The sequence below is a fragment of the Trachypithecus francoisi genome, unplaced genomic scaffold, assembly GCF_009764315.1.
Source record: "Trachypithecus francoisi isolate TF-2019V2 unplaced genomic scaffold, Tfra_2.0 Lachesis_group3, whole genome shotgun sequence".
NCBI lineage: Eukaryota > Metazoa > Chordata > Mammalia > Primates > Cercopithecidae > Trachypithecus > Trachypithecus francoisi.
Window position 1 is genome coordinate 120,024,591 of NW_022681468.1, and position 26,790 is coordinate 120,051,380.

The 26,790-nt window shown below is 37.6% G+C and overlaps 1 protein-coding gene across 5 annotated transcripts in view; it reads right to left on the reverse strand.

Annotated features, from left to right (window-relative positions):
- Window positions 1-2,409: 2,409 nt before the first annotated feature.
- Window positions 2,410-26,790, reverse strand: part of GLCE (glucuronic acid epimerase) — a 125,138-nt gene continuing 100,757 nt past the window's right edge. For 3 of the 5 annotated variants that reach the window (XM_033189590.1, XM_033189591.1, XM_033189592.1), the window contains 3 exons: window positions 19,219-19,817; window positions 13,758-14,003; window positions 2,410-6,416 (listed from right to left, as the gene is read on the reverse strand). In XM_033189590.1, the coding sequence (XP_033045481.1) occupies window positions 5,392-6,416; window positions 13,758-14,003; window positions 19,219-19,804 (1,857 nt within the window). In that variant the 5' untranslated portion in view covers window positions 19,805-19,817 and the 3' untranslated portion in view covers window positions 2,410-5,391. The remainder of the gene's footprint in view (window positions 6,417-13,757; window positions 14,004-19,218; window positions 19,818-26,790) is intronic. The other 2 variants (XM_033189593.1, XM_033189594.1) reach the window with 2 other exon arrangements.

Sequence of the window (26,790 nt, forward strand, 5' to 3'; positions counted from 1 at the left end):
TCTCTACCCCCATCCCAGTACCCCAGAACTCTGCATTCAGAATGAATGAGCTAATGAAAATAGCATACAGGTAAGAACAAAAATCTAGAAGTTTATGTTGTTGTCTTTACCACTGCTTATATTTAGTAGTTGCCTTTTGTTAGTTTATTACAAACTTTGAGAGCAGAGTTCTCTATTTACTGGATTGAACCATGAGGCAACTGAAGTCTATGGGGTCAAAGAGTAAATTCTTTTTTTTATTGAGACGGAGTCTCACTCTGTCACCCAGGCTGGAGTGCAGTGGCATGATCTCAGCTCATTGCAACCTCTCCCTCCAGGGTTCAAGCGATTCTCCTGGCTCACCCTCCTGAGTAGCTGGGATTATAGGCGCGCACCACCACGCCTGGCTGTTTTGTATTTTTAGTAGAGATGGGGTTTCACCGTGTTGCCCAGGGTGGTCTTGAACTCCTGACCTCAGGTGATCCGCCCACTTCAGCCTCCCAAAGTGCTGGGATTACAAGCACGAGCCACCACACCTGGCCTGAGTAAATTCTTGATGCTCTAATGGCTGAGCCAGGGAGCTCTGTATTCTGAGTCCCAAGTCTAGATTTCTGCCCAACTAATGTCCCCTTGAGATTTGAGTTTTGTCCTTCAATGATTATCATCAAATTAAATGGCAACGCTTTGAGTGGTTGTTACTGACTGAATTGTGTCCCCCTCACCACTCACACGTTAAGTCCTAACTCCCCAGCATCTCAGAATGTGACTGTATTTACAGACAGGCCTTTAAAGAAGTAATTAAGGTAAAATGAGGTCATATGAGTGGCCCCTAGACACAGAGAACACAGTTGGAGAGACAACCTTGAGATACAGCAATAAGGCACCATCTGAAAGACATGGTGAGAGGTCTTGGAAGAAACCAAACCTACCAACATTTTAATCTTGGACTTCAAGCCTCCAGAATTGTGAGAAGAATAAATTTCTGGTGTAAGCCACCCAGTGTGGTGTTCATTACAGCAGCTCTAGCAAGCTAATACAATAGGGTCCAGATTGGAGGAAAATGCAGAATTTACACTGTATTTTCCTCTATAATGGAGACATGTTATTAATTAGGGCTTATTTGTTGCAAGTAACAGAAACTAAATCCAGCCAACTTCAGCAAACGTAAGAATTTATCCTAAGGATACCGTAGTATCTCACGGAACCTGAGAGGAATATAGCTGGCCTCAGAAGAGCATTGGATCCAGGGCCTGGAGCATTGTCAAGATTCTGTTTTTTCGACTCTACTTTTCACTGTGTATCTGCTTTAGTTTTTTAATCCATCCCATTTTGAATTCCTGGGGAAAAGACTGATTGGCCAGCCAGCTTGAGTGAGGGGGATTCGCCCCTCATCTAAGTCATGCCAGAGGAGGTAGGGTCATAAGGCACACAGTGGTCATAAGGCACACAGTGGCCGCCAGAGCCTGTGGCTATGAAGGGAAGGAGCACTCACCAGACTACCAAGTAAGTTCTCTGGAGTATGGAGGGCCCACCCCCTCTCAAGGGCAATGGGAGATGAATACGAGATGCTCAGTGCGCTAAGGCAGAACAGCCAAAATATTAACAGTTTGGCTACAAGCAGCAAAATCAAAGCAAGAGCAGCTGGAGAGCTCATTCAGCCCAAGACTGCTTGCAACCTTATGGCCATTTCTCAACTGAAGACGGTGGAGAAGGAAAAGCGGCCAAGAATGTTGATTAGTAGCCTGTCAAAATCTGTGCACCCATTAGCTGGAAAAAGTTGATTGGTGATCAATTGTAATTCCATTATACAAATGGTGCAGAATGTTTATAATCCAAAAAATACTGTGCAATGAAACATAACATGAAGCCAGACTGGTCTCTGGTTTTCTCTGTTTGGGAGGTTAGATCATTATTCTCTGAGAAGGAGGTAAACATTAAATAATGCTAATCGCTCTGAAGAGGCAAGTAGAGAAAATATATGAGGGACAAACTCTCACATAAATCTAAATAAAAAATGGTTACCCAGTCTGAATGAGCATGGGAAAGGCCATCCTCTCACCTGGCATAGGCGTCTGTTTTTGCTCAGGTTACTCTCCTCTTCTTCCACCTGGACTCCACCCCTGGAACACCAGTTTAGGCTCTGTCTCTTCCCTAACACCTTCCCTGAGTACACAATTTAACATTTTATTTTTCTTAAAGTGTTTAGTATACACTGTGTTACCCCTTGTAGACTAAGGCTCCTTAGGATTAAAGTCCATGTATACTATTTGTTCCCACACATTGTCTGACAGGGCTTGCTATGCCTTTGATGAACTACATTTGTTGTCTTGACTTCTGGTCACGGGTTGAACAGGAAATGGTCAGAAATCTGCTTGCTGGGCTCAAATAACCTTAGAATAATTTGAGAAGCAAGAGAAATATCCACGTATATTCTTTTTAAGATAAAAACTTTATTTTACAATTTTATAAAGCGGCTTTACATTAAGCACAAACAATCCATTTACTTTGTATAGAAACAAAATACCTTTCCATCTGCAAAAAATCAAGTTTTGCTGTATATAAAACTAACATGTGCACATTGTGCTTAAACTGCAAAGTCTGTACAGCTTTACAAAGGACTACCCTTCAGAAGGGCATCCTGTAAACACTTTATTGCATATTTAACACATGGTATATAACCCACATGTACAGTGAAAGAGAAACAAGAAAAGCAACCACAAGGAGGATGAAAATAGCAGCTTTCAGTGAGAGTCTGCACTGAGAAAGGAAAAGGAGCCACGTCTGGAGAGTTGTGCTTGTGTCATTTTTGCATTTGCTTCTGTGCACTGGATGGTTCTTGGATGAAGCCTTTATGTACAGTAACTCCTAAAAGGTCAAACTTGACCTTCATCCAGAAACTTTTGGCTGGTTTTACAAATGAAGTAGCAATAGATGTAACATCAAAGTGAACTCAAGGTAAGTGGAAAAACAAAAACAAAACAGAATAAAACAAAAACAAACCTAATACCTATAATCTTAAAGCAAAGAAAAATTTAAAGAAACAAAGCAATACAATTTAAAAATACCCTCCCCATTCTAAGCTCAGAATAAGTAAACATTTTACGTAATTTAAAACCCTAGAAAATTCTATAGTTCTTTAGAGGCAAAAATGCAATGGATAGTGTAGGGCAGTGTTCCTCCCTGTATGCCCCCAGCTCCCCTGCGTCAGAATCACCTGAATGCTCATTACAAATGCAGACTATCAGACTTCATAGGCAGATTTACTGACTCTGGGATCTGCATTTCAATAAGCTCCCAAGTGATGCTGAGGCATTTTAAAGTTTGAGAACCACTGGTCTGAACTGACAATGCTGCTATAGGCTCAACTCATCCTCTTAGAAAATTCTGGCATCACGAGACAAATCGAGTTGCTGTTGCAATGTGGAAGGCAGTGTAAAACCAACAGCAAGGAAATCACAACACTATTTCTAGGTCAAAAAGTCTTTCCTTCTTCAGTGGAAAAGGACAGCCACATTGTTAAGGCACGGTATTTGTCACAGAAGCAGTATCATACTGTTATCATCGAGTCTCATAATCTGAAGACCAGTATGCAAACAAAGCAGACGTATGAACCATTCTTAATAATAACAAATATGGGGAAGTAAGAAAGGTTCCCAGATTGGAGAAAGGTTATTTTGAACATCGGCACTGGGAATAAAAATTAGGGGAGACCAGATATTCTTGCTAAGACATCTAACATATATGAAATGCAAAGGTCAAAAGCTAGGGGTAAGCCTAATAACTCAAAAGTGTTTTTATTGTGAGCAAAATTAGGAAGAGTGTGGTCACATCAACTGGGAGTTCAAGCTTACTTTTCTATGGTCAGTTTAATGTCTTCAGTGCAGATCTGTATCTTATTTGCTTCTGCCCTCTTTGATGCTAACATATATACATATGTTTTCCAGTTTCTAAGTAGTGCTTGGTAGTTTGAATTCAATTAAAATATAGTGTGTAAGCAGGTAACCTACCTGGCTCCTAAATGTGCACTTGATACAGGTCACAGATAAATGCACTGTGTTTGTCAGACTCGGTCCCCTGAAAGTGTAGGGTATCATATTTTCAAACTGTGTAAGATATACTATTGATTTAGTGTACTATCACAGCAAAATCAACATCCCTCGTTTTATTTAATGCCGGAAGCTCTATAGCAGACACTGCCCATTGTATGGGGGCTCTGAAATCTATTTATGTGCAGTATAGGAGGATATATATACCTAAATAAAGATCTGATTACACATAAATGCAGTAACATCTCTTTTATCTAATAGCTAGAATAATTTAAAATTAAATTTAAAAAAAAACCAATGATGCACGGACTCACTAGTTTGGGAAGCTGATGATCAAGAATGATCTTGGTAGGAAAAAAAAAAATTTGCTATGATTCTTGTATGTAGTATTTGACCTAATATTTTTATTTAAAGGGGGAAAAATCCTAAAAAAATAAAATATGGTGGTGGCCTTAAAGCTACTAGCTCCTTTCCAAATTTAGATTTGTAATAAGTTTCCGAAATAATGTCCCAAAAATATCTCTCTCAAAATATACAAAACTCCAAGGTATAGTCTGAAATAAAATACAAAATTCTAGATAGTGACAAAAAGAAACTGTCACAATGGGGGTTGGGGAGGGATATACTGATTATCAAACTTTTACTGATTGTAGATCAAGTTTCAAAACAGAAACATTTTTGTAATTTCTTGTGCAGTCAACAAGTTTCATTTTAGTTGTGCTTACATTATATAACTGTGAAGCCTGAACACTGGTTGTGTTTTTAATTTACACATTTCAAGAAAACCATAATTAAATATTCACCATATACAACAAATTGAACAAATGCAACAAATACTCATTTGCTCCCAAGAAATTAATCTATAGAAATGAAACATCTTTTTAAAAAGTTGAACACAGTCTGCTATCCAGGCTACAAGTACATATTTACTGTATTACAGCACATTATTTTTTTAAAGTCTGCTTTCAACATAAATATAAATAATCACATTTTAAAAGAGCTCCATACTAAGTTTTCAGGTAAGTGCTAGACAGTTGGCCAGTAGCAACTACTTACCATTATCTTTCTCACATAGAGTGACTAGACTATCTGTGAAACTGTATAGGGTGATGGGCAAGGCAAAGTGAAGCATCTTTGTTCAGCCCATTGATTAAACATTGCGTTCTAAATGCCACCTACATGTCTAAATACCCAACCCATGGAATGCAATTATTTTAGAAGGCTGGTTTTAAGGATCACTTATCACTTTGATAGAATCCACAAAAACCTAGTACATAACCTTTTAAAATGTGCCTATGCTCTCCTGAGACAGAGCCTGTAGTTTCTGTGTACAGCAGAGGCTGAAGTATAATTTTGGTTGTGAGCTCTAGTTGTGCTTTGCCCTGCTGCCTTTAAGGTAGCTTTTCCACCTCTTGACAAATTCTTTGAAGATTGGGGACTCATCAATGGTACTGAGTAGCTGCAACTGATTGATGTGGGTGGTATGATAGTCCCAGCGAGCCAGGTTAGGAGCGATGCCAAGCATAAAGTGACGGAGGTCATAGATGGTTCCTGAGCCAGTGTCATACAAGGGCAGCATGGCTTTAAGAGATTCCATGCCACGCTCATACAAGGACCTTGCTTCTTTTCCAAGTTTTTCCCCTGCAGTTTCTTTTAAGTCATACAGCCCAATTAAAGAATACATAAAGCCATTTAAAACAAAAGAGCTAGGTGTGGTTGGATATTCTTCATACCAGTCATGTTTATTCATAAACACAGCTTTAACTCCACGCTGCTCAGATAGAAACTTATAAGGGGCTGTTGCCCTTAAAGCTGAATTGAGGAATATATGGTCTTTTGTTAACAGATAGGCCCTGACTAATGTAGAAATGGCTTGCCCTTGCGCCATGGCAGAATACCATCCTGGCTCTAAAGACTTGAACCCTTCCCCTAACTTACGGGTCACCATAATTGGCCAGCCACCTTTCTCATCCTGGTTCCTTACTAGCCAATCACTAGCAGCAAAAAATGCAGCCATGTGGGCTGTGGTAGAGATGGTAATGTTGTCGAGGAATCCCTTACCTTTTGCAATCAACCTAACCACCTTCTTGGGCATTATTTTGGTTGGCTTGACAGCTTTTGTGTTTGAAAGACCCACTCCTTTCCTGAGGTCAGTGACCAGGTCCCTGGTAACTGTGCTCCATGAAGTTCTGGGCCCAATGCCATAGTATATATCTCTTTCTTTAAAAGCAATTAGCTGAGCATTTGAGACATAATGTATAGTGAAGAGCTGATTCTTTTCTGTGGTCTCTAGAACCACGGACACGCTTCCATTTGTCAAGAACTTGAGGTCGAATGAAATAATAAAATCTTTCGTGTTTCCCAGTTGCAAGGATACACCTTCACTGGTTTCTGCAGGGGAGAATATACCAACAGACTGGTTAGAAGAAAAGCACTTTTGTATTTGAAATCAAATTGCAATTCATCCTTGAAAACCCTGACCACACAAAATTAACTCTTAAAAATTTTCAGTATCAGATCATTTGTAATTTTATTTTTTACTAAATTAACCAAAAACAAATGACAGAATTGGTGAGTTCATGATGGCTTGTGAGCATCAGATCAAAGCTCTTACCTTTTGCCCTGTCTAGTTTATAGTAGAGGATTAAGAGTAAATGGCGAAGGTACTGTAGATCAAAACTGCCTTTCCTAAATCTAATACTAGCTGATCAGTAAAATCAATGACTATTCTAGTATACCTATTCTGCAAACAGGAAAAAAAGAAAAAGCCAAAAGCTGGCTCAGCACATAATATTGCAAGAAAGAGGCTAGAAGAAATGGTTATTATAAGTGAATTTTAAATTATTTAGCATTTAATATGTACTTACTATGTTCTAAGGGCTTTACATCTATTTACTCATTTAATCCCCTGAACAATTACAAGGGTAGGTGCTATTACTGTTCCTACTTTATGGATGAGGAAGTGAGACACAAGGAAGGAACTTGCCCAAGGTACAAGACTTGAACCCGGGTTGCCTGGTCTCGCTCCACAACATATTATGAATTTGATTTCGAAAATGATAGATCTGCTTTCACATACTTGCTAGAAGTGCTAACAAAATTTCTGGAAATTAAGCAATGGGCTCATGTATACAACAAAAAGTGAGATAATGGTGGAGTGGGCAGGGTAAAGCACAGGCTTTGGAGTTTAAAAACCTCAGATTTGAATTTTTGTTCAACCACTAGCTTTGAGAAGTCTGGCAAGATAGAGTTTCTTTGAGCCTCAGTTTCTTCACATGTTAAACAGAGATAATATTACTTTGCAGGGTAATTGTGAGGATTTTAAAAAAGACAATGGAGTAGAATATAGTAATAAATGATGGTTATTATTCCAAAGCCACTGGCTTCAGAGGCTAAAAAAATAGTTAACACTGTTTTATCTGACAAATTATTAAAGAGCAAATTTCTCTTGAATATTTATAGTATTAATGATGGTTAATTCCCAGAAATATGACTTTTTGAATACTGCTGATCTAGATCTACCAAGAAACTGAGCATATTAAAATAGCAGCAGCAGCAGCAGCAAGAATAAGAACCACAAAAATATATGTACTACAAATTTAAAAATATTAAAGGGAAATCTTAATATCTTGATCTTCCCACAGCTTAAATGTCCAAAATGCATTCACATGTATTATCTCATTTGATACTTAATCTTCTGAAGCTGGCAGGGCAGGAATTATTATATTACATCTCCATTTTAGAGGTGAAGATATGTAGGCTTTGCAAGGTTAAATGGTTTGCCCAACACCAAAAGCTAATTAGTGGTAGAGCAGTGACTAGAATCCAGGTTTCCTGGACTCAGGTTCAGACTGTGAAAAAGACAAATGATATTGGAGATGGTATTCTAATAAGAATATTGAATAGAAAGGTTCTCTTAGACACAGCCACAGAAGCAGATCTCTGCTTTGCAGAATCCTTGAAAAAAATCTTTAGTGTGTCCCATGAGCAAAGATCAGAAATGTGAACTGGGCTGGGCACAACTGGTCACACTCAGCAGTTTGGGAGGCCAAGGCAGGAGGACTGCTTGAAGCGACGAGCTTGAGACCAGCCTGGCCAAGAAAGCAAGACCCTAACTCTACAAAAAATACAATAAAATAGCCAAGTGCAGTAGCATGTGTCTGTAGTCCTAGGTACTTGGGAGGCTAAGGTGGGAGGATTGCTTGAGCCCAGGAGTTTGAGGCTGAAGTGAGCTATGATCACACCACTCTCATTCTGGGTGACAGAATGAGACTCTCTTAAAAAAAAAAAAAAAAAAAAAAAAAAGGGAAAAATAAATGTGAACTGATGATAGTGTATACTTGGAGGGCATCAGTATGTTGAGTTGATCATTTAACTCTTGCAACACTGGACTCCAGCAGTATGGTTATATTTGGCCCAAGGCTCTTAATTACTTCATTGGATGGAACAGACAATTCTGAAAGTTGTATCAAGAATGAGAACATTCTCATAGACTTATGCATCAAACAATGCTCTGAGTAACTTAATAGAAAAACTGATTTCAGAAGTAAACTTCTAATACAGTAAAAAATCCATTTTATCTGGCAAAATGTCAACATGTACTCTCTCTCTAAACTAGCATTTTTCTGCATCTGTAGTAAAATGGGATCTGAAATTCAGGACAACATCCCTGCAACATTTCAGGATTCTGAATTGACTTATGAACCACTCAAGATTAAATTATATTCAGTGGAGCAGACTATCTTTTTTTTTTTTTTTTTTTTTTTTTTTTTTTGAGGTGGAGTCTCGCTCTGTCACCCGGGCTGGAGTGCAGTGGCCGGATCTCAGCTCACTGCAAGCTCCGCCTCCCGGATTTACGCCATTCTCCTGCCTCAGCCTCCCGAGTAGCTGGGACTACAGGCGCCCGCCACCTCGCCCGGCTAGTTTTTGTATTTTTTTAGTAGAGACGAGGTTTCACCGTGTCAGCCAGGATGGTCTCGATCTCCTGACCTCGTGATCCGCCCGTCTCGGCCTCCCAAAGTGCTGGGATTACAGGCTTGAGCCACCGCGCCCGGCCAAGCAGACTATCTTGAGTGCTACTTATTTTTTCATTCTCATCAGATGGGATTATTAATGACGACATCTATTCTGGCCAAACTGGATAACAATGATCCATCTTTAGAAGTCCAAGTGTGAGGAAGCTGGAAGAGTACCCATTTCCTCCCAGAATTTCGGAAGCTGAAAGAGTACCCATTTCTTCCCAGAATTTCAATTTTATTTACACAAATGTAATGAAATGACATGGTTTAATCAGTCACCTTATGTCTTCATATGACAAACCAGTCCAAAGAACTCAGTAATGAACGATGTCAAGGGATGTAACCTTTTAAAAAGCCAATGTATTAATTTCCCAAAGACCGTAACACCAGCAGAGGGGGTTACTGAGTCATCTAGGAGAAGTGACAGAAGTCACAATCCTCAAATTAACCAACCAACAATTATAATCTTCACAACAATCTTACAAATCTTTTAATTCCCATTTTATAGATACACAGAGGAGGTTAAATAACCTCCTGGCATCATTCAGGAGGATCTGAATGGGAGCAAATGGGATGGTGGCAACTAGTTTGGCCATGTACCAGGTAAGGTTCTGAGCTCTACTGGAAGTACTAGGCTATCTGAAGATTCCTCCAAATCTAATAGAAAGTTTTGTTTTTTTATTGTTTGAAACCCATGACCCATCCTCTCCTGACCAGTTATTCCCAGGAGTTACTGTAACTGTTTATTTTTGGTATATGTGACACATATACACGCACTTTAGGCAATAAAGCATGATCAACAATTAAGAATACTTTTGACATTGGTCTTAGCAATAATTGTTTAGATTTGACATCAAATGTACAAGCAAAAGGGGCACAAGCAAACAAGTGGGACTACATCAAACTGAAAAGCTTTTGCACAGCAAGGGAAACAATCAACAAAACAAAAAGCAACCTATAGAATAGGAGAGAATATGTACAAGCATATATCTTATAAGAGGCTAATATCCAAAATCTATCAGGAACTTATATAAATAGCAAAAAAAAAAAAATCTGATTAAAAAGTAAGCAAATGATCTGAATAGGCACTTTTTCAAAGAAGATATATGAGTGGCCAAAAGGTATAGAAAAAGGTGCTCAACATCGTTAATCACCACGGAAATAAACGCAAAGCAAAACCACAATGATATATCATCACCTTACACCTGTTGGGATGACTATCATCAAAAAGGGAAGAGATAAGAAGTACTGGTGACGATGTGGAGAAAGGGGACCCCTTGTGCACTTTGGGCGGGAATGTAAATTGGCATAGTCATTAGGAAACAGAATGGAGGTTCCTCAAAAAATCAAAAATAGAACTACCAATGATCCATCAATCCCACTTCCTGGTATATACCCCAAGGAAATGAAATCAATTATCTCAAAAAGATAGATACCTGCACTCCTGTGTTCTTTGCAGCATTATTCACAATTGCCAAGGCATGTGAGCAACCTAAGTGTCTAGTATGGATAAACAAAGAAAACATGGTGTATATGTGTGTGTGTGTGTATACACACATGTACATATAGAATAGAATATTAGCCATAACAAAGAAGGAAATCCTGCCATCTGTGACAACATAGATGAACCCTGAAGGCATTATGCTACATGTGACAAGTCAGAGAAAGATACTGTATGATCTCACTTATATGTGGACCCCCAAACAACTGAACTCACAGGAAAGTAGAACGGTGGTTGTCGGGCTGGGGAGTGGGAAAAATGGGGAGATATTGATCAGAGGGTACAAACTTCAGATATAAGATGAACAGTTCTAGGGGTCTAATGTACAGCATGGTGACTAGAGTTTACTGTACCATATGCCTGAAATGTGCTAAAATATCTCTTAAATGTTCTCACCACCACTACCACCATACAAAGAAAGGTAACTATGAGGTGATGGATGTGTTAACTAATTTAATTATGGTAATCATTTCACAATATCTATGTATATCAAAGCATCACATTGTATACGTTTGACAGTTATACCTCAATAAAGCTGGGGAAAAAAAGAAGAGCCTTTAAATAAATGTTTCATATCCAATAAAAACTGTTATCAATCCATTCATTTAATCAACAGATTTACTATGTAGTATGAGCAGAGGCCCTACTCAAAATCTTGAGAAACACCAAGAGAAAGAAGAATCAGGCAGAAGAAGAGAAGCTCCCAAGAAGCCTGAGCAAGAATGGCTACAGAGATAGGAGAAAGTGAGGTCATGGAAATCAAATGAAAAGCGTGCTTGGGGAAAGGGAAAGCTAATTTAATTTGATAGAGTAGGACAGGCCTAAAGTTTCAATTCATTCAATTTTAAAATTAGAAAAAGGAAAACATTATTCAACAAATAAATAAACAAACAAATAAACAACAAAAATATACTGCAGAACCTATTATATGACTCTTTACCCATATTTGATTTTATTCCCTTTCAGAAAAAAAATTCAAGGCCAAGAAAGAAAAAAAAAAGGCCAACAGCATTCAGCTTGTGGTCCTCCAGGATCTCACCTCACTTGGGCCTATGCTTTTATGGGGCTAGAAGTGTTTCAGATTTTGGAATATTTACATATACATAAATATCCTGGTGATGGGACTGAAGTCTAAACACAAAATTCTTTTGTATTTGCTTTTATGCAAAATGCTTTTATGTACAAGTTCCAATTTCCTCTTAATGGTGATTCTCTGAATTTATCTCCCATGAGGTCTATATCCTCTAAAAACCCTCCTTTCTCATACTTATGCTTCAATAAAATAGTCTCACCTCTTTGATTCCCTTCTTCCCCTCTGGTCTGAGCAGTAACTCCCACGTAACTCCAACTCACCTTCTCTCATACTCTTACAGTATGCAACTGGAGGTGCAGCATCCTTAGTTTAAAACTCCGAAATCTGAAATGCTCCAAAATCCAAAACTTTTTGAGTGCTAACATGATGCCACAAGTGGAAAACTCCACATCTTCCCTCATGATGGGTGGCATATATTATTAAAAATAAGAAGTTACCCTCAGGCTATGTGTATAGCATATGAAATATAAAAGAATTTTGTGTTTAGACTTCAGTCCCATCCCCAGGATATTTATGTATATGTAAATATTCCAAAATCTGAAACACTTCTAGTTCCAAGCATTTTAGATAAGGGATACTCAACCTGTACATGCACACAAAGAATTCCATTCCCAGCTAGCACGCTTCCACCAACAGGGAGTTCCAACTTAGAATAGCTGTGTCCCATTCACGGAGTGGCTGTTAGAGACAGAGTTCTCTCCTCTATATGCTTAAAACCATCTTAGGAAGTAGTTTTATCTCCAGCTACTGGCTACAGAATGAGGGGCTAAGGTGAAGATCCCTCACTTAAGATGTGGACACCTATCTTTTGTATTACTCAGAGCACCCAAAAGTGCACAATGAAATCTGTTGCTTTAAATAGGACAGAGTTCAAAAGACTGTCCTAGAAAACCTTCTAAACACTCAAGGAGATCAAGGTGAGGGCTGCTGATTCCACCCTAATCCAGACAACCATTATTAACTGGCGCAAAAATAAGTTTGAGTGCACCCAAAAGTTCTTTTGCATAGTCTAATCATTTCCCGTTGCAATAACCTCTTAGGTATCACAACCTAAATATTCTTAAACATTCAGTTGTACTTTCTCATTCAGCCAAACCTGTTGTTTACAATAAGCAAAGATGCTCTGTGTACCAGAATATCACAAAATGCCATGGGAAAAAAGGAGTTCTAGTCACAGAACAAAAATTAAAGGTCATCTATTATTTGCACTGCATTCAGTACTCATAAATTCATTACTTAAGGCTATCTAGAATGAGTAGGTTTGTATCGTGGCTTTCAGGATCTGTAAATTACACAGTCATCAATGAAGAAGAAGGAGAGAATACAGAAGAGGTCTTATAACCTTTCCTCTCTTTTCATTTACCAACAGCAAGATTGGTGGGAGGGTGGAACAAGTTCTGTACTTGACAACATTCCCCCATAGAGAATTAAGCCTGAGGTGCTAACTAAAATTATTTCATTTTCTTCTTAAGTAATGGACTCATTAATTCTCATTGATATTGATTAGTGCAGGAAAATGCATTATATTCTAATTAATGAGACTGTCTTAGTAAAAGGGGAAATGCTGCATAAAGTTAATTTGATTTCGTAAATTATTTTATTAATGAAAATGGCTTTACATGAAGTTTGAGATAATCTACTACATTAACAAATTCCAATATGGGAAACAGGCCTCTTTGGTAATGCTATATTATCCTGAAAAAATTAAAAGCTATTGGCAAAGAATAGGCAAAGGAAAGGATGGCTGTCTCCTTAAAACCATTCTATTTACTGCAAAAGTTTAAAAATTAAACTATACTGTACTGAAATATTAAATGGAGGAACTTCTTTCCTATTGGATATAGACCCCTAGAGGCAGGTACACATTGTGCAGTAACCTGGACCTTACCATTCAATCTATGGCTTGGCTCTTTACATAGTAAATATTCCTTTTTATAACCTTGACTTTTTAGCTGTATCTTTTTTAGAGATTTCATTGGGGTGACACCATTTGTTGCTTTATATATGTAACATAAAGGGTCTGCTTATGTGTTTTTTTAAACCATATTAAAATTTTAAGGGAATATCTGGGTCCCATAAACCAACATAAAATTAGCAGGCACATATAACACATAACTTACCTGGTGCAATAAACTGTTTGACATTGGTGAATCTAGACTTATCAGCCACATTAGCCATAAAGCAGCCCTTTGGCACAGTCCAGTCATTAGGCTTGTTGTTTTTGTCTCTGTCTTCTGCTGTTTCATATACCTCTATGTGAGGAGGTTTCTCAGTTAGATTCTTGCTGTAGTGACTTAACCCATACTGCGCAATCTGGATTGGATAGAAATAGCCTTGAGGTCCCCATTGTGTAGATAATGGCACACCTATAAAATAGAGAAACAAAATGAATAATCATATCAAGACATTTACAAGCCTATTCCTAATACCACTCCTCACTGATTTACTTCTGGGGAATCTTACAGGGTTATCAGGAAGTTGTGGGCTTCCTCATAATACTGCTCTCAAACTGACCAGATCTAGTACCAAGTTAACCGATGTGAAAAACAAAAATTAAGTATTCTTTCACTCTCATTCATTATTTGTTAACAAATAGTGCAACACTATAAATTACCTTTTAAGGACTGGTTTTTTATGTGTGTTACTCTTGCTCATGGCTACAGATGTCACATTTCATAATCCTGTTTCATACATTCAAATTCTGCACAATTTAGATGCATATAGTTAATGTCATCACAGTTCTATTTTCAATATTAATCCTGAAAATTTCTTAAACATTTATACTTATCAAGTTACTACACACTCATCTTTCCCTCCAATGTCAAAGTGTGGTCTACTAATTAGGTATGTCATCTGATGGTTAATGTATTTGCTTAAAAAGCCAGTTGTGGCTGGGCACCGTAGCTCACGCCTGTAATCCTAGCACTTTGGGAGGCTGAGGTGGGTGGATTGCCTGAGCTCAGGAGTTTGAGACCAGCCTGGGCAACACGGTGAAACCCCATCTCTACTAAAATACAAAAAGTTAGCTGGGAGTGGTGGCAGGCACCTGTAATCCCAGCTACTTGGGAGGCTGAGACAGGAGAATCGCTTGAACCCAGGACTCGGGGGTTGCAGTGAGCCAAGGTGGCACCACTGCACTCCAGCCTGGATGATGGAGCAAGACTCTGTCTCCAAACAAACAAAAAAAAAAGCCAGCTGTGACTTGGCAATTTAAAATATAAACAGCTTGAAATTCTTTTTCATATCTTTCCTGTTAAAATGTAATTCTTAAGAAGTGTTTTTTAAAACATGAATTTCGTTTGTATATTTCACCACAGATTCTTGAAATAATTCATTAATGGATTACCTTTTTGTAAAGTTCTAAGCACAACTTTTAAATGTTTGGTATTAGTGTTTATCTTAGTAATTTCTTTTTTTTTCTTTTTTGAGATGGAGTCTCGCTCTGTCGCCCAGGCTGGAGTGTAGTGGCCAGATCTCAGCTCACTGCAAGCTCCGCCTCCCAGGTTTACGCCATTCTCCTGCCTCAGCCTCCCGAGTAGCTGGGACTACAGGCGCCCACCACCTTGCCGGGCTAGTTTTTTGTATTTTTTAGTAGAGACGGGGTTTCACCGTGTTAGCCAGGATAGTCTCAATCTCCTGACCTCATGATCCACCCACCTCGGCCTCCCAAAGTGCTGGGATTACAGGCTTGAGCCACCGCACCCGGCCATATTTTAGTAATTTCTTACATAGGAGCTACAAATCCTACATTTATATAATATTGTATTGCTGAATCACGTATGTATTGAGAGATAAACTACTATCTATAGTTCTAAAATTAATAAGAATCTGATGAGCACAGCAGAGACTGGGAATCTACAGAATTTTATGTGTTTTGTTGTAGATTCAAAACAATGTTCACGGAATTAGGTAGGCTACAGATAAGCTTTTTAACATTTGTATCTTTCCTCCAAGAGGGGGATCCCCTCTGTAATTCAAATAAAAGGTAGTTTATACAACCTCATTAAGATGACTGGTGACTACAATAATGTGCAACTAGCACAAGAAGTGAGACTGATCAATGAAACCAAACAGCAGCCCAGAAACTCATTCTAGTACTCCTAAATTTGGTGTAACGACGAATATTCCATCAAAATCAGTGGGAAAAGAGATGATTCAATACATATTGGGGAAAAACGTTTAAAATTAGGCTGTGACTGTACCATTGGCCAAAATATAAATCAATTTAGCAGAACTAAAGAAGTTAAATGTAAAAAAATGAAACCATAAAACTGTCAGAAAAATTAAAAGTGAAAAGCTGATCATAATGTGGTATGGCAAGTGCCTTTCTAAGCATAAAACGAAGAGGCAAAGATCCAAAAAAACTCCGTAAGTTCAATAAATGGAACTAAAAACTTCTAAAACCAACAAATCATATGTAAAATGAAAAGACAACCAAATTGAAGAAATATCTTTAACAAATATGAGTATTGCTACCCTTACTACATAAGTTCACACAAATACATTTTTTAAAAACTCCACTTATCACATTAGAAAAAGGGGTAAAGAACATGAAAATACGGCAAAAAGCATAAGAAAAAGATATCTGACCTCACTAGTTGTTAAAGAGAGAAAATTATAATATCCCTTTGTAACCAACAGACAAAAAAACAATGTTCCATGATGGCAAGAGTTGGGTGAAAATGGCACCCTCATACTCTGCTACTGGAAGTAGGAGCAAGTTCCACCTTTCTGGAAAACGACTGGCAAAACAGTACAAAGGTTTGGCAGGTTATTTGACATTGCAGTTAATTATATTCTCAGAATAGGAATACACTACAATGAGAATAAAATTAAAATAGCAAATAAAAATTAACAATGAAAATCTGCAACATTTATAATAGCAAAGAAATGGAAATGTAGTTACCCTTTGTGCTACCAAATACCAGATTTCATTCACTCGATCTTAATTTATTATATATTTAAAAATAACTAAAAGAATATTACTGGATTGTTTGTAACACAAAGAAAGGATAAATGTTTGAGGTGATGGATATGCCATTAACCCTGATGTGATTATTATACATTGCATGCCTGTATAAAAATATCTAATATACCCCATCAATACATACACCTACTATGTACCCACAAAAATTAAAAATAAAACATTAATTAAAAAACATAAGGGCCGAGTGTCGTGGCTCATGCCTGTAATCCCAGCACTTTGGGAGGCCGAGGCAGGCGGATCACGAGGTCAGGAGATTGAGACCATCCTGCGTAACACGGTGAAACCCCGTCTCTACTAAAAATACAAAAAATTAGCTGGGCATGGTAGCAGGCGCCTGTAGTCCCAGCTACTTGGGAGGCTGAGGCAGGAGAACGGCAGGAATCCAGGAGGCGGAGCTTGCAGTGAGCCGAGATCGCACCACTGCACTCCAGCCTGGGCAAAAGAGCGAGACTCCGTCTCAAAAAAAAAAACCATAAAAAACCTGGGAATGACCTAAGTGTACAACTAAAGAGCAGGGTCTCATACATTACATATATCATGGCATGTCTTTACTACAAATACTAGTTATTAAAATGTTCAATAAATATTCAGTGAGGGGAAATAGTCATAACATGTTAAGTAGAAAATACCAGAATAAAAACTGACCATACAGTATGATCTGAATTTTTTTTTAAAGATGCATTTCTAGTATGCAGCCATAAAAAAGAAAGAAATCACGTTCTTTGTAGAAATATGGACGGAGCTAGGGGCCATTATCCTTAGCAAACCAACGCAGGAACAGAAAACTAAATACTGTGTGGTTCTCACTTCTAAGTGGGAGCTAAATGATGAAAACACATGGACACATAGAGGGGAACAACACACACTGGGGCCTACTGGAGGGTGGAGGGTAGGTGGCAGGTGAGGATCAGAAAAATAACTGATGGGTTCTAGGCTTAATACCTAGGTGACAAAATAATCTGTAAAACAAATCTCCATGACATGAGGTTACCTATGTAACAAAGCTGCACATGTGCCCCTGAACTTAAAAGTTAAAAATAAAATAAAATAAAATAAAAAATATATTTCTACAACAACAAAAAGATTGGGGGAAAAAGTCAAAATATTAATGGTGGTTATGGGTACTTTTTACTTTTTTATTTTAGAATTTAGGCACCTATTAATTTTATGCGTTTAAAAAATTGCCGAAGAAAAGGTTTGACTCTGAATATCTTTGAAATCTCTATTACTGTCCTGAATCACTGTATAGTAAATATAATTATGATTATGCTAAAATATATGTCTAAATACAAAGCCCTCCAGAGAAAATAAAAAAAAATAATAATTATATTGAGGTGGTAAGAATGTAGGTGAATCTGGTCGCTTCTCTCTTCTAAACATTTGGTAAGGATATTGGCCAGGCACGGTGCCTCATGTCTGTAATTCCAGCACTTTGGGAGCCTAAGGCGGGAGGACTGCTTGAGTCCAGGAATTTGAGATAAGCCTGGACAACACAGTGAGACACTGTCTTTACAAAAAATAAATTAAAAAGAATTAGCTGGGCATGGTGGAGCCTGGGAGATCGAGACTGCAGTGAGCCATGACAGTGTCACTGCACTCCAGGCCCGGGTGACAGAGTGAGATTCTGTCTCAAAAGAAGAGAAAAAGATTATAAAAAATTATATAAGTAGTAAAAACAAGGAAAAAACTCCTGCATCAGATATGTAAATTCCAATTTCCAACTTGATGAATAAACACACCATTAACTTCACAGACATGGGTGGGCTATAATCCTTTGGTCTATAGGAGTCTGAAAACATCCACATGGTCACCAAGTGAGCACAAACTTCTTTTCAGAGCAAAAAAAATATATATTAAGTTAGTTAAAAGCTTACTTCAATACAGATTTTAAAATATTAAGATCTTAAAATCACTTTATAACAAAATGAGGAAAGTAAATCCCAAACCAAGAAATCTCAAAACATATTAAGCCCTTTCCTCTGTTTAAGTGATATACTTTAAAGTCAAATTCAGTTTGGGTTTCTGGTTTGAAAAGCAAATTCCAAAGCATATTAATTGTATCCACAAGGAACTCTTACTGCCCCAGGTTTTAAAAACAATGAAAAACAGTATGTAATAGACTAGGAGTTCAGTATAAGTCCAGAGAAAAAGCATCTACCTATTGTCTTGTTCTGAAGACTTGAAACCTCCTTCCAGAGATGACACCTGACTAATTAGGTAACCAGACTGCACTGGTACATTGATGGGTCCACTGGATGGTCTCCTTTTCCCATCTCTCATAGGATTCTAGCTATATATTTTAATGCAAAATTCTGGAGAAGCAGTGCCTTTACCTTACTGGTAAGAATTTTAGATTCAGAGTTAGGTTAATAAAATAATTCTATTTGCCCAGGTATGGTCTTATGGCAGCCCTTAAGTCATAGTATCTAGAAAGCTGCCCTAGGTTCAGACTTAACCTGTTCCTCCCTGCTAAATTAGAGTGATGAAAGGTCTTTTGACAGTAAGCTATGTACTTGATGTATAATTAACAACATTTTCTTATTCTTCAACACAGTCATGCTTGAAAAATGCAAGTGAAGCAGACAGATACCAACCTTCAACCCCACTTATGCACTTGACTCTGTCTCGGACTTCCACATTGTAGCCTTCAAAAGACATAAACACACCATCGGGGTGATAGGGGGCTCTCTGTGCATAGACTTTGGAATAGCTATGAGAGAATTCAAACCGATCATAGCCATCATACTGAACCACCTTTCCATAAACATCAAAATATTTCTCAACCCAAGTGAATGGAAGAAAGACTTCGTTCCCCTCTCGTCTCCCTTTAATTGTGTGTTCATCATTTATGAGACAGTCAATTTCTTCATATTTGAGCCCTAACACCTTACTTCCCACATTGCTATTGAAGCCCCCAACAACAGGGGGAGCTTTCTGCTGTTCCTGAGGGAATGCTTCCTCAGACTGTTGTTTGGCCACATGGTTCATATAGTTGTTACTCTCAGATGCTGCTGCTCTTTTTTCTAATCCATCCACTCTGAAGCCACTACTCAAACGCCGAGGAAACTGGATTGCTTTGTCACTGGAACACTTATTCCACAAAAGTACTGTGACCAAAGTGAAGAGTGCGCAGATAATAATCAAAGTCTTATAGTTGACCCGAGCTGCCAAGCAACGCATATTCAGACCATACCTATGGAAGGCAAGAAGAAAAAAAATCATGCAAAGATGTACTACCAGCATTTCAAAGGATAAAGTTGTCTTTGCTTTTTTTTTTTTTTTAATGTTGAAACAACTGTATTAGGACCATTTTGGATCAGATTTAAAATTGCAAACTGAAACTTCTCAGCACAAAAAAAAGGTAAGAGGTGTTTCCTCCTTTTGGTGAAATCCTTAGAATAGCTATGCTTCTAAGTCCTTAGAATAGCATAAACTTCTAAAGCAGAGATGTTCAAACTTTCTTAGTTTGTGGCTCCCTTGGTATCTCAGTAATTTTTCACAATGGCCCCTAGGCCAAAAGAAATACCTAATACAGTTTGAATATCCTGTACCCAAAATGCTTGGGACCAGAGGGTTTTGGATTTTGGATTTTTCTCAGATTTGGGAATATCTGCATTACACTTAACAGTTCAGCACCCCAGATCTAAAATCTGAAACGCTTCACTGAGTATTTCTTTAAGACATCACATTGATGGTCAAAAAGTTTTTGATTTTGAACCATTTTGTATTTTGGATTTCTGAACTTGGGATGCTCAACATGTAGTTTCATTTATTAAATAGTTAGGGCCAAATAACTACTTATATACAAGTATTTATGTCCTAACACCTTAGTAGCTGTTTGAAAAAACATAGTAGACCTTTTCAAGGTAAACACCAACATCCATGTTGCTAAATCCAACAATGAATTTTTAGTGCTCATCCTACCTGACCTCCTAACAGCATAAAATAGTCAATGGCTCTTTCCTTCTTGAAACATTTTCTTCCCATGGCTTCTAGGGCACCATTCTCTTTTGGTTCTCCTAAAATCCCACTGGCTATTCTTCTCTTCTTTGAGTCTTCCTTTTCATCTCCCTAATTGTTAAATGTTAGAGTACCTTAGGGTCCCAGTCTTTTGACTTCTTTATCTCTGTTCAGTCTATTCACTTTGATCTCACCCAACCTCATGCCTTTAAATACAAGGCTGACTATCCTCAAATTATCTCACCAGGCCATGCCTTTCTTCAGAGCTGCAGATACATATATGCAAATACATCTATCTTTATTTGGAGGTCAAATAAATTTCTGAAATAACATCCAAAACTTAACTTCTAATCTTTTCCTCAATCTGTTCCTCCCTTCCTACTGCTCAGACTAAAAATCTTGACCCTTTCTTATTCACTCAATATACCATAAGTCAGGAAATTCTCTTGGCTTTACCTTTGAATTATACCCAGAATCTGACATCTTTTCACCAACTACATTGTTACTACCATGTCAGAACCACTGTCATCTTTCACCTGGAACACAGCAGTGATATTCAAACTGGTCTCTCCTTCTACCCTTACCCTACTACTCCACCCTTAAATCTATTCTCAACACAGCAGTCAGAATGATGCTCTTAAATTTAAGTCAGATCATGTCATTCCAGTCCTGATGGGAGGAAAATGTGATGCTGTTGCTTCTTCTGGCCATATGGTGTATGAGCCAGTTGTGATTGCAATGCAAGTAGTCCTGGGTTACTTTTTACTGGGATAAATGGGAAATATGGGAAATTATGGATAGTTATATGTATAAGGTATGATACATTTCAGCCTGCTGAGAGTAAAGGGAGTAGTTTACTGCCGTTTGCCACAGTAGCTCTGTAATTTATTGTATGGTGTGAATCAATGACTAATTTTATTGTTTTGAATCCCCCCTTCTCATTTTCCCCTCAACCCTTTTAGCAGCAATGATGTATTAAAAACAAATCAAATGCTAAATTTCTGTTTCTCAAAAAGTTGATGGTGAATATGTAATTCATTCATTTCTTTTACTTCAAATGGAAGGCAACCTTTGCACCCTTCAGTGTCTGAAAACAAGTGTATTCTGCTCTCACCCTTGATTAATAGTGTGGCAGGTTGTAGAATCCATGGGTGCATATTATTTTCTCTATATATGTTGTAGGCAATACTTTACTGTCTTAAATCATTAAGAGTCATTCATAAGGGGTTTGATTTAGTCTCTTACTTGTTACTATGCATGTGATTTCTTTCTGGATCTTTGTTTATCCTGGAATTCTGCAGTTTTGAGATGTGTTACTGTACCATGTTTGATTCTCTATTTCAGCGCTTGGTGTGCCCTTTCAATGTAAAAACTTGTGTCCTCCTATTCTTGTTTAATGGATATAGTATCTTCTTAGATCTCTGAATATATTAGATGATTTATTCTTCTTTTTTAAAAATAAAGTTCTTTCTTATTAGTTTTACTTTTTCCACTGGCCATTTTTCTGGTTATTTAGTCTTTCATGCCATTAGTTTTTCCCACCATGCCTGGTGATCTTCGGTTACTCATTCACATTTAAGAGAGAATGACTCATTAGCCAACATAGATTTCCTGTGTTATTTTGAAGATAGTCTGATTTTGGCTAGATTGTTCCCCTGGAGGGGATAAAAAGAGGGAGCTCTGTGTGGGCTGGACATAAGCTGACTGGCAGTGTTCCCACAGGGTGAGTGGGTGGGGAGCCAGCAGACCTTTCAAATGCCAGAAAGAAGATGGTGTTTTCTCTTTTGCTACACGAACACAGCACACACTTTAGAAGGCTTCATCTTTCTCATGCTCTCTAAAGAAAATCTGCCTCGTGTTTGCCTGGGATTCTTGCCAGCTATCTGTATTCAAGTGCAGGGGTGAAAGAGGTATGAGGAGGGGAGAAGAAGGTATAGTTGGGCCTACTGGTACTCAATTAGAGATCCGGAAAATCTGTTCAACTATCATTCTTGGGTAGTCCTCCAATTTACTGTTACTGGCTTCTTCATTTCTCATTTTTAGGCATTTTATTTTGGTGGGGCATCAGAAGGGAAAGGAGGTGAATACAGATTTTAAGAACTGGAAACCAATAATACATTTTTAACCCTATTAACTGAGAATAATTCATTTCATCATCTGCATTATTACTATGAGAAACCAAAGTGTGTAACAAGCAAAACTTTAGAAGTCATATAAATTGAGAATTTCCTTATATTGTAGTGGGGGCAAACTGATAACACTAAATGGTGTTTTGTTTTGTTTTTTTAAATCCTTTATTAAAAACACTTATATGTCAACAGCTGACTACTCTGTCACCTATGCCTTACATTTTGACCAATTAATATAGAAATATAAAGCTTTTTATCCTATCTTTGAGAAGTGCCCTTCCTCTACTACTCGAATGCTTGTAACCCTGCTTATGGAACAAGGCTACTGATATAGTTTGGGTATTTGTCCCCAACCAAATCTCATGTTGAAATGTAATCTCCAGTCTTGGAGGTGGGATCTGCGGGGAGGTGTTTGGATCATGGGGGTGCATCCCTCTTGAATGGCTTAGTGCCATCCCCTTGGTGATGAATGAGTTTGTGTGAGATCTGGTTGCTTAAAAGTATGTGGCACCTTGCCACACTCCCTTGGCTCCTGCCCTGGCCATGTGACCTGCCTGCTCCTGCTTTGCCTTCTGCCACGAGTAAAAGCTCCCTGAGGCCTCCCCAGAAGCTGAGTGGATGCTGGCACCATGTTTGTATAGCCTGCAGAATTGTGAGCCAATTAAACCTCTTTTTTTTTTTTTTTTTTAATAAATTACCCAATCTCAGGTATTCCTTTATAGCAATACAAGAACAGACTAACACAGCTACCAATATGATGAAGCACATGATGGGAAAGTGAAATCAAATTTAAAAACTTCCAATAATCCTTATGTCCAGGTTTTATTGTCTGATGCCATTTGTTACTAAAGACAATCAGGGCTTCTTAAAGAAATGAGTAATTCCAAGCCTAGGGATGGGACACCTTGCCGCACCAGAAAATGAACTTTCAACTACCAATGAGATAAAAATCAAGGGTGTCAAAAAAGCAGAAGGAGAAAGATAAAATAAAATTAGAAAATTATTGCTAATTGCTAAAACTGAGAGTGATAGATATATTGGAAGTTCAGTATACCACTCCCTATATACTTTTGTGTTTAAACATTTCCATAAATATGTAACATCATGGAAAAAAGACACAGGAATCGGTCTAAAAGGTCCTCTTCCCTATTAGTCAAATGTGTAAGAATTATGACTGAAGTAGACTGAAATGCAATGACGCAATAAAAATCCATGAATCTGCAGTAATATTTAAAAGAAGAAAGCCAGCAAAAAACTTAGTCTTCTGAGCTGATAAATATTGGCAACTGAGTGTAAAAAATTATTTACTTGTCTTTGCAGGAGCAACCATATTTCAGAACAAATCAATAATCCCAGTAAATAAAATACTGTATTGTACAAAAGGCTATCCAATAAGAAGAAGTAAATTTTTTTTAAAAAATCAGAAAATTAGCATTATGTAATCCCTCATGAAATTACAGATTCAGGCAAGTGTTAAATGCAGGTATATGTTTGCCATGACCTAGAGATTCACACTGTGCAAAGTAATACCAAATACATTATTTTCTACTTGAAAGAAGAAAAAGATTAAACTTGACAGTGAAAGGATCAGATAGTCATACCCTAATTCAGTGGTCAACTTCAGTCTCCTTTATTGTGACCCATTCAGAAGCTTTCTCCTGATAAGTCATAATAAGAAATATATCACTTACCACATATTCCAGCCCAAAATGTTTCACTTGGATCTCTCAGGACATAAAATTTAATCTCTGGTTAACAGGAAATACAAGGGATAGAGGAACAAGTTAAAGGAGGAAGCAACCAGACACATCTGGAAGGTGAGACATCCTGCAGGACAGTTGGTCCTGTCTCCGAAATTCAATTAGTGGCATAAAAAGAAAAAAGGTTTTTTTTTTTTTCTTTTTTAAGAGACTTAGGGACATAACAACCAGATGTGAAACTTGGTCCTACACTGGGAAATTCAACAATGGACTTGATAAAATGGAAAGATACTGAAATGAAGATTGTTAACTGAAAAGAACATGTTACAAAACAGCACATTTAGTATGATCTTATTTTAAGTAAACAATGCATATATAGGTCCTTATTTTCTAATTTTCCATGATCACCCTTACTGTTTGTTTTTTTTTTTAACTAAAAAAATGGCATGTGCTTGCAGTCCCAGCTACTTGGGACTGGGGTAGGAGGATCACTTGAGCCCAGGAGTTCTGGACTATTGGGTGCTATGGCGATCGGGTGTCCACATTAAGTTTGGCATTAGTTTGATGACCTCCTGGGAGTAGAGGACCACCAAGTTGCCTAAGGAGGATGAATCAGCCCAGGCAGGAAATGGAGTGTAATGATCAGTCGTGGAATTGCGCCTGTGAACAGCCAGTGTATTCCAGCCTGGGCAACACAGCGAGATCCTGTCTCTTAAAAAAATAATGAAAAACTAAGAAGAGCAAGGTCAACTTTGTTAAAACATTGAAAGAAAAAAATGTAAGTCAGTTAAAAAATTTGTAGAAAAATTTAGCTTTCAAATGGGCACGGGCTTTTTTCAGGGGGGCGGGGATAATAAGGGAGAAAGGAAGATGAAGAGAAGGAAATCTCTGAGTGTTGATATACAGTATTAACTAAAAAATAGGCTCATCTAAAGAGGAACTCAGTAATTTCATTATCATGTTGCCAAATTATAGAAAACTGACACAGATACTCTGAGATTTCAAGAAGTAGATTGCACTGACATTCTGCTAGGTATAAATGGTGGTAACTTTGAGTGGTGAAACGCTCCTACTTATTTTGAAGCTTTTGCCACATCTACAAAATAGATCGATGTTTTAGGTAAAATAAACAAATGAAAAACTCATAAATAAAAAAAATCTTAGAAACCTCACCTACTGCTGACCCTAAAGATTTATTTCATTAGAAATAGAATCCAATAAAAATCGGGTCTTATAATGCTGAGGATCTAAAACAGAAAATACCATGCAGTAAGCATCGTAAAGAAACTGTGGAAAAACTTCTTTGTAGAAATAGTTAAAAATTAGGGAAAGTAAAATGTAACTTTTAGGGTTTTTTCTGGAAAGCAAATTGTTCTATTCTAAAGCCATTTGCAACTCAAAGACCTTTTCTGTGATACTTTACTTTTCAGATTTATTTTCCTAGTTACTTCAAGTAACTATTAGAGTAATTCACTGAGTATCAGGAACTATGGATCTCATCATGGGCTTTCAAAATATGAAGGTTATATTTCAGTAAAGAACAACCTTTCAATGGGTTTTTAAAAAAATATTCACTTACATTGTTATTGGCTTTTTTTCTTCTGAATAATGCAAGCCCAGTTTTCCCTGCTTATTATTTCTCTTACTTACTTACGCATCTATTTATGTTTCCTGTAATTCCTTGACTGAGAAGAATGCTTACTCTGATTTAAAAAAATAATTTATTGAAACTAAGTAGACAAAATAGTAATTGCTCAACAAATAATCAAACTCACTGACTGGTTTGATCAATATTTGTTCAGCAGCTACTATGTGGCAGGTAAGGCATTATCCATGTCTCTAAAGGACGGATTAGCAGGCATAAAAAATAACAATGCTAAGATTTAAGAACTGTAAAAAAAAGTTATGCAGATTGCTATGAAACACCTTAACCTTTTAAGGTGTTAAGAAAAGTTTCCAGGTAGAATGAATTGAAGATTGACAGTTAAGCATGCTCCCAAGTCAGGGTATTTGCACTTGTCATTCCCCATGTCTAGCACTCTATTTCCCCAGATATCCATTTGGATGGCTCTCTCACTTCATTCAGGTCACCGCTTAAATGCCAGTGTATTAGAAAGGGCTTCCCTGGCCACCTTATCTAAAATACCAGTTCTTACCCCATCATTCTCTAGGTCCTTACTCAATTTTATTTTTCTTTATAGCATTTATCACCATTTGACGTATTACACATTTAAATTATTCATTCCCAATCCACTAGAATGTAACTTCCATGAGGGCTGGGGTTTTGCTTCTCCTGGTCACTGTTTTATCCCTAATACTTAGAAATGTGCCTAGCTTGGCTCATGCCTGTAATCCCAGCACTTTGGGAGGCCAAGAT